Below are 16,185 nucleotides of genomic sequence, written 5' to 3'. Positions count from 1 at the left end.
TCATGAGCACCCCCAAGTACCTCGAAAATGATACCCATATTGCATTTATTTCAAAACTCGTGTCCGCCATCTTGGATTTAGAAATGAGTGCCATATTCGTAATGAGCATCCCCAAATACCTCGAAAATAATACCCATATAGCATATTTTGAAAAATCGTGTCCGCCATCTTGGATTTACAAATAAGTGCTATATTCGTTTTTCATCGACAAAACCGAGCATATCTGTAGGCACCTGATCGACATTGTCGGGCAAATCTGTAGGCACCTTTAACTTAATGATGAGTTAAGCAAGATACAATTTCCCCACTTTTGAGGGAAATGTTATTCCATGGCATCATTATTTGTATATTTGTGTGCGTGCCGACGAGCGTAGTTACAAGTTGCTTACGCCTACATGAATTTGGTTTTTGCCTCACTTGTGACAGTTCGTTTGATATGAAACTATCCTTCTATGCGTTATTATTCTAAGTTATTAAATAGTCTATAATCCAGCACTCGTGTTCGGTTTCGTGTTTGCGGCCATAGATATAAACTAAATCCTTATTATTCTAAGACTAAGTCTATGTTTGCGGCCGTGTCCCACCACGATGTGAGTGCTAGGCAGTGGACATATAGACGGTTTGTGAGGAATTGCAAACAGGCGGGTATTTTGTGGGGAGTGGAATAATGGGCGATTTTAACATATTTATGAATGATTTTATTTTGTCTATCATGAACAGTCAGTTAGTAATAAAAAAATATGATAAACATGATTTTTTTGCAACATCGCACATTACTCGTTTGTTTAGGAAACGCCATACATAATTTATAGGTTGTCCCACGACTATGCCATACCTTAGAGGATGGAATAGTCTTAAGTGCCAGACAGAGGAAAAGTATGTATGTATGTATACTTTAAATACCATAGATAGAAAATTTTACTAAGGGTCGTATTCCAGAACTCTACTCAATGCTCAAGTCAGGACTTGAGTATGATTTCAAGCACTGGAAATACTATCCATTAGGGTAGTATTTCCAGGATTCAAAGCACTAGAAATCATACCTTGCCATTACTCAAGTCCTGACTTGAGCATTGAGTAGAGTTCTGGAATACGACCCTGAATTTTGATTTTGAAAACAATTCGAATACTGCGTTCAAACATTTTTAAATAATTTGCGTTTCCTTCGGCAAGGCGAAGTAGTCTGTTGAACGTGGCAGACGACTATGTCTAATTGCGCCATGACAATACGTAAAAAATAATATTCCAAATATTGGAAATTATTTTAAAAATCACGAATAGAAAGTTTTGAGTGATGTTACGACCCTAATGGCAGGGACTTGAGTATGATTTCGAGTGCTTTGAATCATACTCAAGTCCTGACTTGAGCATTGAGTAGAGTTCTGGAATACGACCCTAGGAAGGAAAGCTTAGAACGATGCGCGACCTTCTACAGACAGCGGTAACAGAGATCCTTGATAGTTTGTCCAGGGAAGTACTGCCACCTTACCTATTTCCGCGCAGCCAAGATGTAACGCGAGCACTACTGCGTTCCGGTTTTTTAAGGGTGAAAAACTACAGGCACACGGGACGTGTAATTCTGTGTCATCATTGCGCTTAAGTTTGGAGTGGCACTGTAAGGGTGGGACCAGACGAGCATAATCTTTTAAGTTATTGAGTCGCTTAATATGGTTTTATATAGTCCGGTTTGTGCCACACGACGACGCAGTGAGTTGTCTGCTGACTCACGCGCGCAATTAAGACCGAACTTCGAATCCCACTGTGTGACGTGTTTGTGCGGATGATGGAGCACAAGTGACGAGGGAAACATTCACGGGCACGTGGCTGTATAATCAAATATTACAATTGATCTTGTACACATAAACTTACACAATATTATATGAAATTGCCCTCATTTCAATCTGTCCATGTTGAGTGGATGTACCAACTTCTCTTTTTTTAACATCATGACTTACCAACATCATCTAATGGTTCTTAAATGCACGTTTATAATCCGTTACTCTATGACACAAACACTCGCACAAGCGCAACTGATATAATACATTCGTCTGGTACCTTAATCGAATTTCAATCGAACGTAAAACTAGGGATTCAAAAAACACGATACTAGTGTGACTTTTTTCAAAATTGTTATGTATACTGCCGTGATCAGTAAAAAAAGGCCGATCTGTCACCATTTTAATCTTTTCCTAGGTAGGTATGATATGAAGTTATTACAAGAAAAAGTAGCTATTTTTTAATTTCATTTCTGCAAACAATATTTTCTCGGTTTTGAGTTTTTGTCACAAGCGCCCTTTCAACTAACGGCAGGCAGGTTTATAGAAATTCAAAAATGGCGCCGCCGAAATAAGTTTATTCTAGCGCGGACAGTACAACTCTTTATTTTTTTAACGGCGGCGTATCGACTAAATGGAGACTTTTTACCAGACTTGTCGTAACTCTTAAAGTCGAGCATCGTCACGCTGGAATAAGGGACGCGGTTTTCCACATCATAGTCTGTGGGGAAGAGGAAGGGCAATCATCTGAGGTAAAAATGAAACTCCATTATAATTGTGAATAGTTCACAGAATATATGTAACAAATACAAATATTCAAAATCAGTTTCATTGGCAACCAAGTTTACAATTCATGGTAGACAATATATCCAATGTAAACTGACCAGAGAAAAGAAAAGTAATTGCAAGAACAAAAGCCAACTCCATATTCTGAGAAATAAGAAAAAATGTTTTAAAATGACAAAACTTAAACCAAACTTCTAGTCAATGTAAAAAATCAAAGAGCGTATTAGTCTCTTCTCAAATATAGAAATGTTGATACAATAGTTGCGTTATTTTTGTTTACGGAAATGCAGTCCTAACAAAGTTTAACACTTTAAAAGGGTGCAATCCAAGTTTTTTCTTTTTTTCAATTTTTATTTATGTATTTTTTTATTATCGGGATCTCCTTATTACTGCTGTTCATAAGCTTATAAATGTACAAGAACCATGCTAATAAGTAATAGTTCTTGTAATATCCTTAAAGCTGCACAAATATGAGGGTGTTTATTGTGCCAGCTCAGATTTTAATCTTTATTCCTTCTTTGTAGCTTGTTGCTTGGCCTGGTGAGCCTGCAAAACTGCAACAGCTTCATCCACCTTGGCTTTAAGGGACTCTGCATGCTCCAACATGTGCAGGAGCTCAGAGTTATCAATTTCTAAAAGCATTCCAGTTATTTTGCCAGCCAAATCAGGATGCATTCTCTGAATAAGAGGGAATAGTCGCTCTCCTAGCATTTGTTTTTGTTCTTGAAGTGGTGCAGCAGCAAGCATAGTAGCTGTCAAAGGTTCCTGACCCTGGATATGTACAGCGGGCTGTGGCGCTGGCGGGTTGCGCATGTTGGCGGTGTACTTATAACCCGCCGGACGTCCGCCTTGTGTAACAAGAGGTGCACGTATAGATGCAGCTGTTGTTACACCTTGTTGGCCAGTGATTGGTCTAGCACCGATCGAAGCGCGTAGAGCAGCCTGGGCGGGAGCTCTTGGCGCAGGACGGAAAGGAGCTTGCATATTAGGATACGCAGAAGCTGCAGTTTGAGTGCTTGGCCTTACAGGTGGCTGAGTCCATCTTGGAGACGGTCTGATTTGAGTCATTTGTGCGGGGCCATAGAAACGCTGTGCTGGTGGGATAGTAGGCACAAAGTAGCCTCCAGCTCCGCCTGGTTGGAATATTTGGCCCATCTGCTGCATGCGCATGCTTGCCATACGCTGCATATACTGAGAAGTTAGATGGGCTTTACGATCTTCTTTACGTTGAGCTAAAGCTACATACAAAGGTTTTGTTCCCACAATTCGCCCATTCATCTCAGTGACAGCCTTTGTAGCTTCTTCAGGAGATGAGAAGCATACAAACCCAAATCCTTTGCTGCGTCCATCTTCCAACATTACCTGAAAATAAAGTATATACAAGAGCATTAGACAAAAAAAAAGTATGTAAACCTATTAAATGAAAAGATTTTAATTTTTACGTAAGAAATTAAACCCTTAAATGAAAAATCATAATGATGACCACTTAAACCTTTTCTGTTTGTGAATTTCGAGTATTTGCTTTTCTGTGGAGGATGCTATAGTATTACTAGTATTACTGCAGTTTGATAGATGAAAAAAATATTGTTTACCTTGGCTGAAGTGATAGTACCAAATGGAGCAAATTCCTTACGAAGTCTTTCATCATCAATGGTATCATCCAAATTCTTGACATATAAGTTCACACCTTGATAACGAGTCAATCGTTCAGACTTCAACTGCTCAAATTTGCGTTTTAATTCTTTTTGACGCTCAGCTTTTTTCTGTGCTCGTCCTACATACAATGGCTTACCCTCAACTAGCTCTTTTCCATTGAGCTCCATGCAGGCCCTTTCAGCCGCGTCAGGATCTTCAAAAGCTACAAATCCAAAACCTCTAGAGGATCCATCATCTTTATACATTACTTTGTGGCTTGTGATACGGCCATATTTTTCAAACATATCTTTCAACATTTCATCAGAGAAATCTTCTCCAAAGTTCTTGACATACACATTGGTGAACAATTTAGCCTTCTCTCCCAGTTCCTTTTCACGTTCCTTACGAGGAATGAATCTGCCCACGTAAACTTTCTTTCCGTTCAAGAGCATACCATTTACTTTTTCAATGGATTTATTGGCAGCTTCTTCAGTTTCAAAATGCACAAAGCCGTAGCCTTTAGATGCTCCATTTTCATCTTGAGCTACTTTGCAACTCAAAATATTTCCAAAAGCCGTGAAAGTATCATACATAGCTTTGTTGTCAATGGTCTTGTCAAGGTTCTTTATAAAAACATTACCTACGCCAGACTTGCGCAGAGAAGGATCACGTTGGGACCACATGATTCTAATAGGTCTTCCTTTGATTATGTCAAAATTCATAGTGTCCAAAGCTCTTTCAGCTGTAACAAAAGAACAATAATTTTTCTCAATGTTCCAAAACTGCAATACTATTATGATGACATTTTAATGTTATATAATGTAATATGAAAATTTAACTTGCAAGATTTTAATTTCATAATGTATGATTTCCTAAGTTACTGTAAAACATGTTTCAAACACTAAATATCATATCGTAATAATTAAATAAGTAGTTACATAAAGGCATTATAGATTCGTCATAGTTAATTTTTCATTCCACAACTCTTATCAAATGAATAGGTACCTTTATATAACAATACATGATGTCATTTGATATAGTAATTAAGAGTAATTTACAGACCATTGCTTAAGAACTTTGAATTAATTCCATAATCGCAAGCAAGTGTCTGTAACACTCAAGTACAGCACATCAAGCTACACATTGATGTATTTGTTCCGTTCCACGGGAGGGGATTTTCAAACAAAAATGAAAAAAGCTTTATGTGCTGTACATACACACTTGGGTTTCATAAGCATACACAAACATTGTTTGACTGTCTACGAAATATTGCTGCCTTTATACAGCTTTATTGAGAATGTGCAAAATATAACACCAAGCTATTTATTTGTTAAAATAATCACATGACAGCATTGTACTGGTGTGAGATTCGTCAGCTTTGTGCGCCAGATACATCTCAGGTTTTTAATGAGATAGTTGTTTTTGAATTAGCTTGTAGTTTTAAAAACCAATAATATATTATCATTAGTTAGTATATTTCAAATATGCCAATGTTCATATAACTCAAATGATAGAAAAATCCCAAAGTAATCATGATATTAACACTGATAAGTTACAGGGGCTTAATTGAACATTAATTTCCCATTCATTATAAAACATATTAACTTAAAGGTATTGGCAATTTATGTCATTCCATTTTTAAATTATTTCAGAAAATACCTAGCCTAACTTCATTCTCATTAGTCATTAAGGAAACCAATATAATGCAATAATCACAGAATTAAAGGAATGTAGAAATATTTCTTGCACTACTTGTATATCTAATCAAAAAATGTTGCAATGTATATCTGTAAGGAAAGTATTGTGTAAAGACCTTGATACTTAAATGTATCTTACTACTATAGTCATAAGATATAGTTTTGTATGAACTTAACTAGTTAAGTGAATGGACTGGCACGTTGTGATTTCACATTGCTACAAATTGAGACAGAACACCACAGAGCACCAACCTTGACAGAAAATTAAAATGATAAAGTTTAGAGGTTATTTTTTACTTACCATCCGCAGGCTGCTGAAAATTAACATAAGCGTAGCCGAGGGATCTACGTGTTATCATATCGCGACAAACGCGAATTGAGAGTACCGGACCAGCCGTTGAAAATTTCTCAAACAACATGGCTTCAGTAATATCGGAATGCAAGTCTCCGACATACAGAGAGGCCATGGGGTAATTGGGTGGACCAGGATTCATTTTGAAAATCTCACACTAACAGTTTTATGTAGAACATTAACTTTACTTAACGTTAGCAACGAGTAACTTCACTTTCTCTTTACAATGACTATCGCATTCCTTAGACCACGTTGCACGCTTACGTACACTAACTTAAAATCGAGTGATTCCCGTTTAGATTTTGTTTATTTTACTATTTTTTTGGATTTTTAAGAATTTTATGATTTTTTTTTTATTTTACAAGAATATTTCACGAAATTCTGAGGATTGTGTGACCTATATTCGAGGGAACACACAACCTCACGTGAACACACCTAACTCACAAAGGGGAAGGTGACGTTTTGAGGAAGACAAAAAAGCAAGATGGCGTTGCCATAGACTACAGAGACTCATGAAGCCAACAAGCAGACCAAAAAGAAATAGAAATAATCTGCGTACCCATCTAAGGTACTTAAAAAGCTTTAGTTACCGTTGGTCTTTAGAATATTTTTTGGTGGTTTTTCCGAGTTACCATACATGCATACACAGAATTATTTCTATATATTTCAGCTATTATAAAGGTGACCTTATCGTTTGTAAAGGTGTGTGTACTGTTAGATAATTTTTCCGGAAAACTCTCGGAGAAAAATATAATTTCGAGGGCTCATATTATGTTCTATGTTTACAAATATCTTTTGAGGTTTTACTTAGCGTGAATTCTGAAGTAAACTTGTATAGCTAAAACCCATTTAGAGGAAAACAAGATTTAAAATTATTTCGCTACAGCGAAAAAATACCTTTCAATTGGATTCATCGTTTTCGTTCAGTAATTTCAACTTTTAGCAGATGTTAACGTCAGATGTGGAAAATGTATGAAAAATATTTATTTTTCTACCTACCGCACATAGTCGCACCAAGTTGCGGATTTGCAATCTTGTCCGCCCTAGGCTTTAGGCCATGTAGTCAGTACCAGCATCTGTTCAGTAGGTTTTGAGTTTCAGACAGACACACAGACGTAGTGATGTAATGATTACACATTACATTATAGATACGTAACGTAATATCTATATTTTACACATAAAATTTACGAAAGTGATTTAGAAAAATTATTGCTATACAATGCGGTGCAGTGGGCCCGCCATAACTTGCGTGAGCCTTTATAGTCGTCATCAAATAAGAGGCCAAATTTGACACTTGTCATCGTGACGCGAATAAGGATGTGAACTAATCATATCGGCCATCACATTATACGATTTTAACGAGAAATCGATTTATAGTTTTAAGAGTTTGTGATTGTTTACATTATTTTTCGGTTCATTGTTGTTCAAGGGGCTTAGAAGGTCAAATCATGAAATTCTGTTACAAATAATTCATTTACAGAATTCCTTGCAATTCTGTAGCAATTCCTCTCATTTTCGTAAAATTGTCCCACATCCCGATGAATTGTATCTAATTCCTTTAATTTTATAATATTCATAAATGGTTTATTACAAGAATTTAGCGAAAATAAGTATGTTCATCGATAAAACAACTACATAAAAAGATTGATTTATATAGAAACCAAGGATTTCATAAATTTTCAATTATTCGGCTGCCAATAAGTTAAAAGTTGTCAATGTCAACAACGGACAATCTCAAATAATGTTCATAATTTAGAAAACAGGAAGAGTCCAAAAATACAGCCAAGTCACAAGAAAAATACACCAAAAATAAGCATGCGCACAGTCAACTTCCAAGATGGCGAAATACTGCGCGGTAGAGGTGGGTGATAAATAACGTCACGATGAAAAAATCACGATGATCCGCCCCCAAACAGTATCACCGTGACCCGTTCCGAAGGAACGACGTTCCAAAATCACATAGGTGTTCCTCCGTTCCAATAGCTATCCCCGTCACTCACATCACGACTTACGTATTTGATACAATGCGCGATCTCCGTTCCGTGGTGACTGAGCGCGCCACTCGTTGTAGTTCTCTTCAAATCGGGCCATTTCGGCGATGGGAGTGAATGAAATAGGATGACTTTCTTTGCTCACTCACAAGGATCGTAGGTGCTTGTTACTACTAGAAAGGGCGGATGAAAAAAATTTGCAACAGTTATTATAAACCTGTTTATGAACAAAGTAAAATATTTTAGTATATTTGTTTTATTATAGGAAGAATTGATATTTTATATTTATGTATAATCTACTTTGTGTATTCTACTAGAAATATAATTACATTACACTTTATTGCTATTTTTAACAATCCAAAGATTCGCATTAAATAAGTAACAAACAAAATTACATTAAATACAAAATCAACTTTTTGAATGGAATTAAAACTTATTACAAAGGGAGTAAAAACTTAAATCATTATATAGAAAACGGCTATAAGTATTAGAAAGAAGCCGCTGGCTAAAACCATATATCGTGATGTAACTTATAGGCGTGACAAGGTCGCGAAAGTAACAGTCGTGACAAAATCACGATGATTTATCACTGTGATTTTTTTGGAACCGGAACGACAGTCACGGCGATAGAAAAATGTAACGCTATTCCCCATATCTACTGCGCGGTGTGCAGCGGGTGCCGCTGGATTTATATCAGTGTTGCCAATCAAAATTTGCAAAAAAAAAAGGAAATACAAATCTGGCTAGGAGTACGGGGCTCTTTTAAATTTGATTAATTATAAATTTATTTGCAATAAGTGTGGTCGGAGATGTTATATACATAATTATTTAAAATTATTACATTAATTATATACATAATTATTTAAAATACACCTATCTTTATACATTTTTGATTTTATATTTAATAAGTCCGACGTCGTCCGTAAAAATAACTGTCAATTAAATAATATTCGACCAAATTGAAAGACAACGTCAAATATGAAGCTTCACTCGCATCATGCGTCTTTTAATTTGGTCGAGTATTACTTATTTGACAGTTATTTATTCGGACGGATGTCTGACGGAGAATGAGAGTAGACCCCCAGTTTTCAGGACGTTTCGGAGTAACTCAAAATTGCATTTTGTATTGTAATTAGGGCGAAAACAATACTTCAAATATGTTGCGTCATATTATATAACGTTTCAATAAAATTTATATAATTTTTTAAACTCAATTATGCTAATAATTGTTCGTTTATTGTTTCGTTGATCGCATTCAAAGTTACATACTATTACCTTTCGCTGTCAAAGGCCACTTATTTGGTGACGAATATAGAATATTTAGATACTTTAGGTTATCAGTGAATATTTTGTCATGATTGCCCCTAAAATCTGTCTGCGCCCTAAGCCCGGGCCTACAGGGCCTTAGGGCAAATTTGCCACTCGTCACACCAATGTAAAAGTGTCTTTTTCAACCCTGAATCATCATGAAAATCGATGGAGCCACTATTAAGAAATTGGAATTGGAATTATTTTTTTGAAAAATATGATTTTTCGAAATGGAAATTTTTCCATAAATAATCCAACACTAGGTGTGGATGATTTTATTTTAAATTTAAATGTGTTAACGCACCCTCTAAATTTTTTGACGATTTTGCGCTGACACTTAACATTTCGTTTATAAACATTTCTTTTTGACTTGTAAAGTTTAGCTACCGGTTAGTTTCTCTAATAAATCCCAGATTTTCAAGATTATCCTTAAATATTTCACGCGTCCGATTTGTGTTTTTTTAAATTTATTTATAGTGCTAAATACACGGCGTAATATTTTTTTGTTTTAGGTGAAGTTGTGGTTATTTCAACATGGGGAAGGGAAATAATATGATACCTAATGGCCATTTCCACAAGGATTGGCAAAGATTTGTAAAGACGTGGTTTAACCAACCTGCAAGAAGATATCGTAGAAAGCAGAATAGAATCAAGAAAGCTAAGGCCATCGCGCCTAGGCCAGCAGCCGGACCTCTACGCCCTGTGGTCCGCTGCCCCACAGTTCGCTATCATACAAAAGTTCGCGCTGGCCGTGGCTTTACTCTTCGTGAAATTAGGGTAATTATAGTGTAACATGACCTCTTTGAGACGTAAAAAATACTTACCAGTGGTGTACATAAGATTTAGAAGTATGAATGAGATCAAGCATTTGTAAACAACAGGAGTGAATATAAATGTTTTGTTATTTACTTGTTGAAAGAAACGCTATAGCTTCAATGATTTTAAAGTATGAACACATGTAACACCCATTATTTTGACTAAAGGTTGCATTTAGAAATTCTACAGGCTAATTGAGTAATGCGAATGACAGTCTTTTGACAAACAGATTCTGTCCTTCAGATTCAGAACTCTTGATAGTGGTGTTCTCATTTAAACACTGTTTTTACAAATTATTTGTCAAATTAAGACAGCATACTACTATAAATAGTACATTTACCTCTCTCTCAGTTGTGACTAAAGTCACAACAAACAAAGATTTATTGAAATGAAAGGGTGCTGCAAGAACTGTAACAGGTGTTACATTTTTCTTTTTAATGACCCAACAGATATGTGGTTCAGAATGTTGTAATATTAAACTTCTGATGTTGTAAATACAATACAAATGTATTCCAGGCAGCAGGATTGAACCCTGCTTTTGCCAGAACTATTGGTGTCGCTGTGGACCCACGCAGGCGCAACAAGTCTGTAGAGTCTCTGCAAACAAATGTGCAAAGATTGAAGGAGTATCGTGCCAGACTCATTCTCTTCCCTAAGGGCAAGAAGGTAACATCTTACATATGTGTAATATAATCATACAATACATGCATTCATAAACTAGTAGCATCATGCTGCTTCATCAGGTTGTATTGTTAAATGTCATTCCTTAACCTGTTCATGGACAGTACTTAGTACCTCACTCAAAATAGTAAATAACTTAGGGCCATAGTGTTTACATTGATTCAATAATAATATGGTCAATGGTAATCATTGAAATTTTTCAGTATGTTAATAATGCGCTATGTAGAAGCAGTAGGCGGCAGCTACATGAAAGCCCACTCCAACCCATTAAAGCCATTGTTGATATTTTGAAATCCATATAGCAAAATGCTATACCATACTATCATAGTCTGGTATATCATAGTAAATGTCACTAAAGGTTAAGAAACATTTTATGAAATAAGCATTACTTAGTCCAGTGTTACATGCATGCCAAACGATTCCCATTAAAAATAAGAACTAAAGACTAAAAATGAAATAAAATTAATCAATATTATTCTTTTTATAGTGATTAAATTATGATAATACATAATTCTTCTATTATTGAGTTGTACTGTGCGGCAGCAGAAGTGTTTTTGAGTGTAAAGGTTATTAAATTGCTGCTCTTCAGATATTTACAATCTTGAGTCATAACTTTTTGTGCTATCAAAAAGTTAATAGTTGATGAACACTCAAGTAAAAACAGTTTACTTAAGACTATTAGATACGAATTCAGTATGTAGATTTCTTAAACTATCCTTGCCGCAATTGCAACATGTGCAATAGCAAATTTAATGATTCTGTTAGTATTTCTTCCTATAGATTACATTACATAAATATTACTGTCTTATTATTTTTCAGATACTGAAGGGTGAAGCCAATGAGGAAGAGCGCAAGCTGGCTACTCAGCTCCGTGGACCTCTGATGCCTGTGCAGCAAGCAGCACCCAAGTCTATTGCCCGCCCCATCACCGAGGAGGAAAAGAACTTCAAAGCTTACCAATACCTCCGTGGGGTATGTATTAGATATAAATACGGCGCGACTTGCGCGAGAGCGACATAAAGCGCGATATTACTATGTGAGAATAGCAGTATCTCGCTTTGAAAGAGTAAAGTCGCGCCCTTTCGTGCTAGCCCAATTAGTACACCATAATATCGACTCATCCGAAGAACAGAGTCCAAAGTGATTATACAGGCTGTATATTTGAAAGTGAGACATATTCATACATGTCATAGTAAATCATGTTACAACTTAACATAGACTAAAATAAAATTAGGATATGGGATAGAACAAAAAATAAATCAACAAATGTGTTTTGAAGTGTAGATAGGAATAAACCGATTCCCTTTACGCTTAATTTCGAGTGCAATGGGAGTGCTACCAAGCGAGTGCCGAGTGAGACAGCAACAATAACAATGATTTCACATTTACGCTTTAGGTTATGTTAATTGTTTTTTACTTGAACTATCATCGAAATGTTTTAGTAAGTAGTTATCATTTAATAAGAATTGAGGTTTTTGGCGTAGTTAAAAATGTGAAATCAAATTAATTACAATGATTGATTTTTTAGTTATTTACAGTTTATTTACACTTACGTGGTACGGAGCAAGTGTTCAAAATGTCCACCGTTTTCCACAATGCATAGTCTAGCACGGCATAGTAAATTTTGTTTTAAATTGTACAACACAAACACATTTTGTCTCACAGTATAAAATGCTGAGATAATCCTCTCACGCAACGCAACAGTGTCGAAACACTGTTCACCTCCTCCGCGTAAACTCCGATTTGGGAACATTTCAATAGCTTGCCTCACACTATCACCACTTATTGCGTAAAGTCGCACCATCTCAGTCAATTCCACGTTAGAATAAATACCCATTTTGCGGCGATCGGGCGAGCGGAAGGACAAATAATTTACGTGTCTTCGTTAGATCAAGGTCGCGCGTGGACTGAGCTATTTCGCGTATGCGCCCGCGTCCCGTCCTCACCCCCGACCTGTGCTTTGCTTTTCGCCGCTGCGTCGGAGCAATAATAGTGATGTGCATAGATTTCGATAACTAATGTTGTGCTCAAGTAGTAGTCGATAAAGAAAAATTAAAAAATATTTTTTGTAAAGTTTAAGTTCATTGCTTTATTATTTCTTTGGGTTGAGAATCAGGAATATAACGCACTCTATAAGTATGTCCCACTTTCAAATATACAGCCTGTATAGGAAAGAGAATTAACGAGAATAATTTCCTTATTCAAACTAAGTCCTATGTTAAGGTGTTTTTACCTATTGATTAGTAATTCTTCATACACCGCTGTCTTTTTCCTGTAAATTATATAATTACTTTCGTCCAAAGGTTGTCTGGCAGAAATCGCTTAAAGCGATAAGACCGCCCATTGTAACACCGCTTATTTTTAATATAATTGTATTGTAGGAAATGAAACTATTTTTTCAGATTTAAATCGCGTATATTTGTTTTTTGAAACAAACCAACGTTTCGGGCCCTTTACAAGTCCCATGGTCACAGTTGACTGAGGTCGTACAGTGTTCAACCAGTTATGTCTAATATTAATGCAAACCACCCTATTTTTTCTCTATAGTTACAATAGTTATTAATTAAATACCTTATTTTTAATTTTACAAAGAAAACATTCCAATTTACGCTACATTAAGTTTTACAAATTATTTTATTGAATGAATTTTTATTAACTTCAATTTATTGATAATTAATAATAGAAATTAGAATAAACTAAAACATATTAATTAGTACTGCAGTCTTATGTCTGTTTGGGATTTTTCATCAGAGGAAATACTGGATCCTAAACAAAAAAAATAATAAATAATTATTTTTAATTTCAATGGCCTCTCGCAGCATCCTGAGTAGATAATGGACTTCTTTTGCAAGGACCTGGGATTTGTCAAACTTCATTGAATATGTAGGTTTATCCATGACATGCTCGCTTGTTTACGCGGCCGTGTTTGACATCAGCTATATATTCTTTAACGCGGGTACAAATACTTCGCATCGTTTGTCCAATATAAGAGAGACCGCACTCACAGTCAAGCTTGTAAACTCCTGCATCCTCTAAGGGGATGTTACATTTCACGGGTCTCAGGAACTGAGAAATCTTCCCCAGGGGCTTGAAATAGGTCTTGATAGATGCACGCCTGAGGACTCCTCCGATCTCATCTGTAACACCTCTCACGTAAGGTTAAATGGCCGGTCTTCGCTCGACTGTGGAATCTTCAACTTATTCGCATGTAGGACTTGCTTTATATGCTGAAGTTCCCCTGCCAGATGATTACTGTCGCAGACACCATGTGCTCTCTGAAACAAAGATTGCCCACGGTAGCTAACTGACTAGGATGGTGATGGGAATTACTATTGAGATACCTATCTGTATGGGTTTTCTTTCGAAGTACAGTATGGCCTAATGTGTTATTAGGATTTCTTTTAATTAAAACATCTAAAAAAAGCTAAAGTAAACAAATATACGCGATTTAAATCCGGAAAAATAGTTTCATTTCCTATGTGTAACAATCGCGAAAACCTAGAACTTAATTGTATTGTATTTGTTTCCATTTTTGGTGTACAATAAAGAAGTTTTTTATTGTATTGTATTTTGAGCATTTATATATCTTATTTCATTTCGGAAATGAAATAAGACATATAAATGCGGTCGATCTGCGAAGAAGAACGAACGTAAACTAGGGGATGGATCCGGTTTATGCGCACTTTCCGGTAACCGATATGAATAAAACTTGGCAAATAGATGTAATTAAACGAAATTTTGAGGTCGGTAAATCGGATAAATACTGAGGTACCCTCTTTCCAACAAAAAAGAATCAGCGAATCTGCCCAAAAATCGAATAATCGCGTAACATACATACAAAAAAAATACGGTCGATTTGAGAACCACCTTTTTTGGTCACTCTCGTTGATTCATATAGCATTACTTAAACTTATTCTGCAATCATCGTGAGTGATAGGCTCAGATGGAAACAAGTTTCTTGATCTAGTAGCAGCAGAACTCCTTGTGAAAGAGTTCATCCAGGGTAGTACTGCCACCTTACCTATTTCTGCCGCCAAGCAGTAATGTCAGCATTACTGTGTTCCGGATTCGAAGGTTAATGGTGCTGGCTGGTGAAATTACAGGTACATGGGACTTGTCAACTTATATCTCAGGGTGACAGACCCAGTGGCAGTGATCTTTGCGATTTAAAGCACTGCAATTGTTATGAACAGGCGTGTAGCTTACCATTAGGCGCACGACTTGTTCGTCCCGTCACTTGATATTATAAAAGAAATCCATATAAATTAGCGAACTGCCAACCAATTACAAAAATGGGATACTTCAAGAATAAGGCTTTTTAAGAATAAGTCCTTTTAAGAATAAGTCTTAATATGAATACGTCTTAAATAGAATAGGGTATTTCCCGAATAAGGCATTTTCAGAATGAGGCCTACCACGATTTACATACTTTTACGACTATAGGTCATTTTACGAATAGGTCCTATGTCGACTAATCCCTACATATCTGGGAAGCTTATTTATTATCATTTTACATTTGTATCTCTCTGTGTAGTAAAAAGTAAACAATATAGTAGATTCTCATTTACATGATCAATTTTTTATGTTAAACTATATTTTTTTGTTTTCAGGCTCGTTCAATCGCTAAACTGGTCGGCATCCGTGCCAAGAGGCTGAAGGACGCCGCCGAGAACCCTGATGATGTCACGAAGGCGCCTACTGCCGTTAAAGAACCTAAGGCCAAGAAGTGAATAAAATAAAAAACAATTGAAATAGAGATACTTTTTATTGTAACCCCTTTTTAACCCTTAAGATCAGGCCACACAGAGGCGGCATAGCGAAAAAAGAATAGCGGCCCGAAGAAGGCGGCCAGTGTGACACCAAAAGCGGCCACGTTTCATTTTCAACACAGATTTTAAAGAATAAATCACATCGCTGTCGGATAATGATCAACAAAATTTTTTGCTTTTATTAGCGTTACGGAAGCAACATTCAAGAGTTCTAAAAAATACTAGCGTTTATTGCCCGTGGTCCAACTTTTTGCCCCTGGTCCGACTAGTTGACCTACGCAGTTGGACCACGGACAATAAACGCGCTAAAGCCCCGCTCCCGGACCGCGCTCGCTGCTACCGCTCGACGCTCTGTGTGGATGGTTGTATAGAACG

The 16,185-nt window shown here is 36.3% G+C and overlaps 2 protein-coding genes across 2 annotated transcripts; one reads left to right on the top strand and one right to left on the bottom strand.

The window, feature by feature from the left end:
* Positions 1-3,035: 3,035 nt before the first annotated feature.
* Positions 3,036-6,504, bottom strand: LOC113230151 (polyadenylate-binding protein 1). The gene is made up of 3 exons (XM_026463941.1): positions 6,195-6,504; positions 4,154-4,938; positions 3,036-3,923 (listed from the first exon to the last, which is right to left on the bottom strand). Exons 1-3 carry the CDS (start codon positions 6,385-6,387, stop codon positions 3,069-3,071), a joined length of 1,833 nt encoding a protein of 610 aa, XP_026319726.1. The 5' UTR covers positions 6,388-6,504; the 3' UTR covers positions 3,036-3,068.
* Positions 6,505-10,011: 3,507 nt separating this feature from the next.
* LOC113230145 (60S ribosomal protein L13) lies at positions 10,012-15,790 on the top strand. Its single transcript, XM_026463934.1, has 4 exons — positions 10,012-10,321; positions 10,877-11,026; positions 11,861-12,013; positions 15,652-15,790. Exons 1-4 carry the CDS (start codon positions 10,079-10,081, stop codon positions 15,769-15,771), a joined length of 666 nt encoding a protein of 221 aa, XP_026319719.1. The 5' UTR covers positions 10,012-10,078; the 3' UTR covers positions 15,772-15,790.
* Positions 15,791-16,185: the final 395 nt, after the last annotated feature.

Source organism: Hyposmocoma kahamanoa, unplaced genomic scaffold (genome assembly GCF_003589595.1).
Source record: "Hyposmocoma kahamanoa isolate Upper Pololo Valley unplaced genomic scaffold, ASM358959v1 63, whole genome shotgun sequence".
NCBI lineage: Eukaryota > Metazoa > Arthropoda > Insecta > Lepidoptera > Cosmopterigidae > Hyposmocoma > Hyposmocoma kahamanoa.
Note: the sequence above shows the minus strand (reverse complement) of the source record. Positions and strands in the feature narration are given on the sequence as shown.

Excerpts from the sequence above, each read along its gene's own strand:
- LOC113230145 (XM_026463934.1), top strand. The coding sequence starts at position 10,079 with ATGGGGAAGGGAAATAATATGATACCTAATGGCCATTTCCACAAGGAT. Across the intron at positions 10,322-10,876 it reads TTACTCTTCGTGAAATTAGG|GCAGCAGGATTGAACCCTGC; the intron begins GTAATTATAGTG and ends AATGTATTCCAG. Across the intron at positions 11,027-11,860 it reads TCTTCCCTAAGGGCAAGAAG|ATACTGAAGGGTGAAGCCAA; the intron begins GTAACATCTTAC and ends ATTATTTTTCAG.
- LOC113230151 (XM_026463941.1), bottom strand. The coding sequence starts at position 6,387 with ATGAATCCTGGTCCACCCAATTACCCCATGGCCTCTCTGTATGTCGGA. Across the intron at positions 4,939-6,194 it reads TTTTCAGCAGCCTGCGGATG|CTGAAAGAGCTTTGGACACT; the intron begins GTAAGTAAAAAA and ends CTTTTGTTACAG. Across the intron at positions 3,924-4,153 it reads GTACTATCACTTCAGCCAAG|GTAATGTTGGAAGATGGACG; the intron begins GTAAACAATATT and ends CTTTATTTTCAG.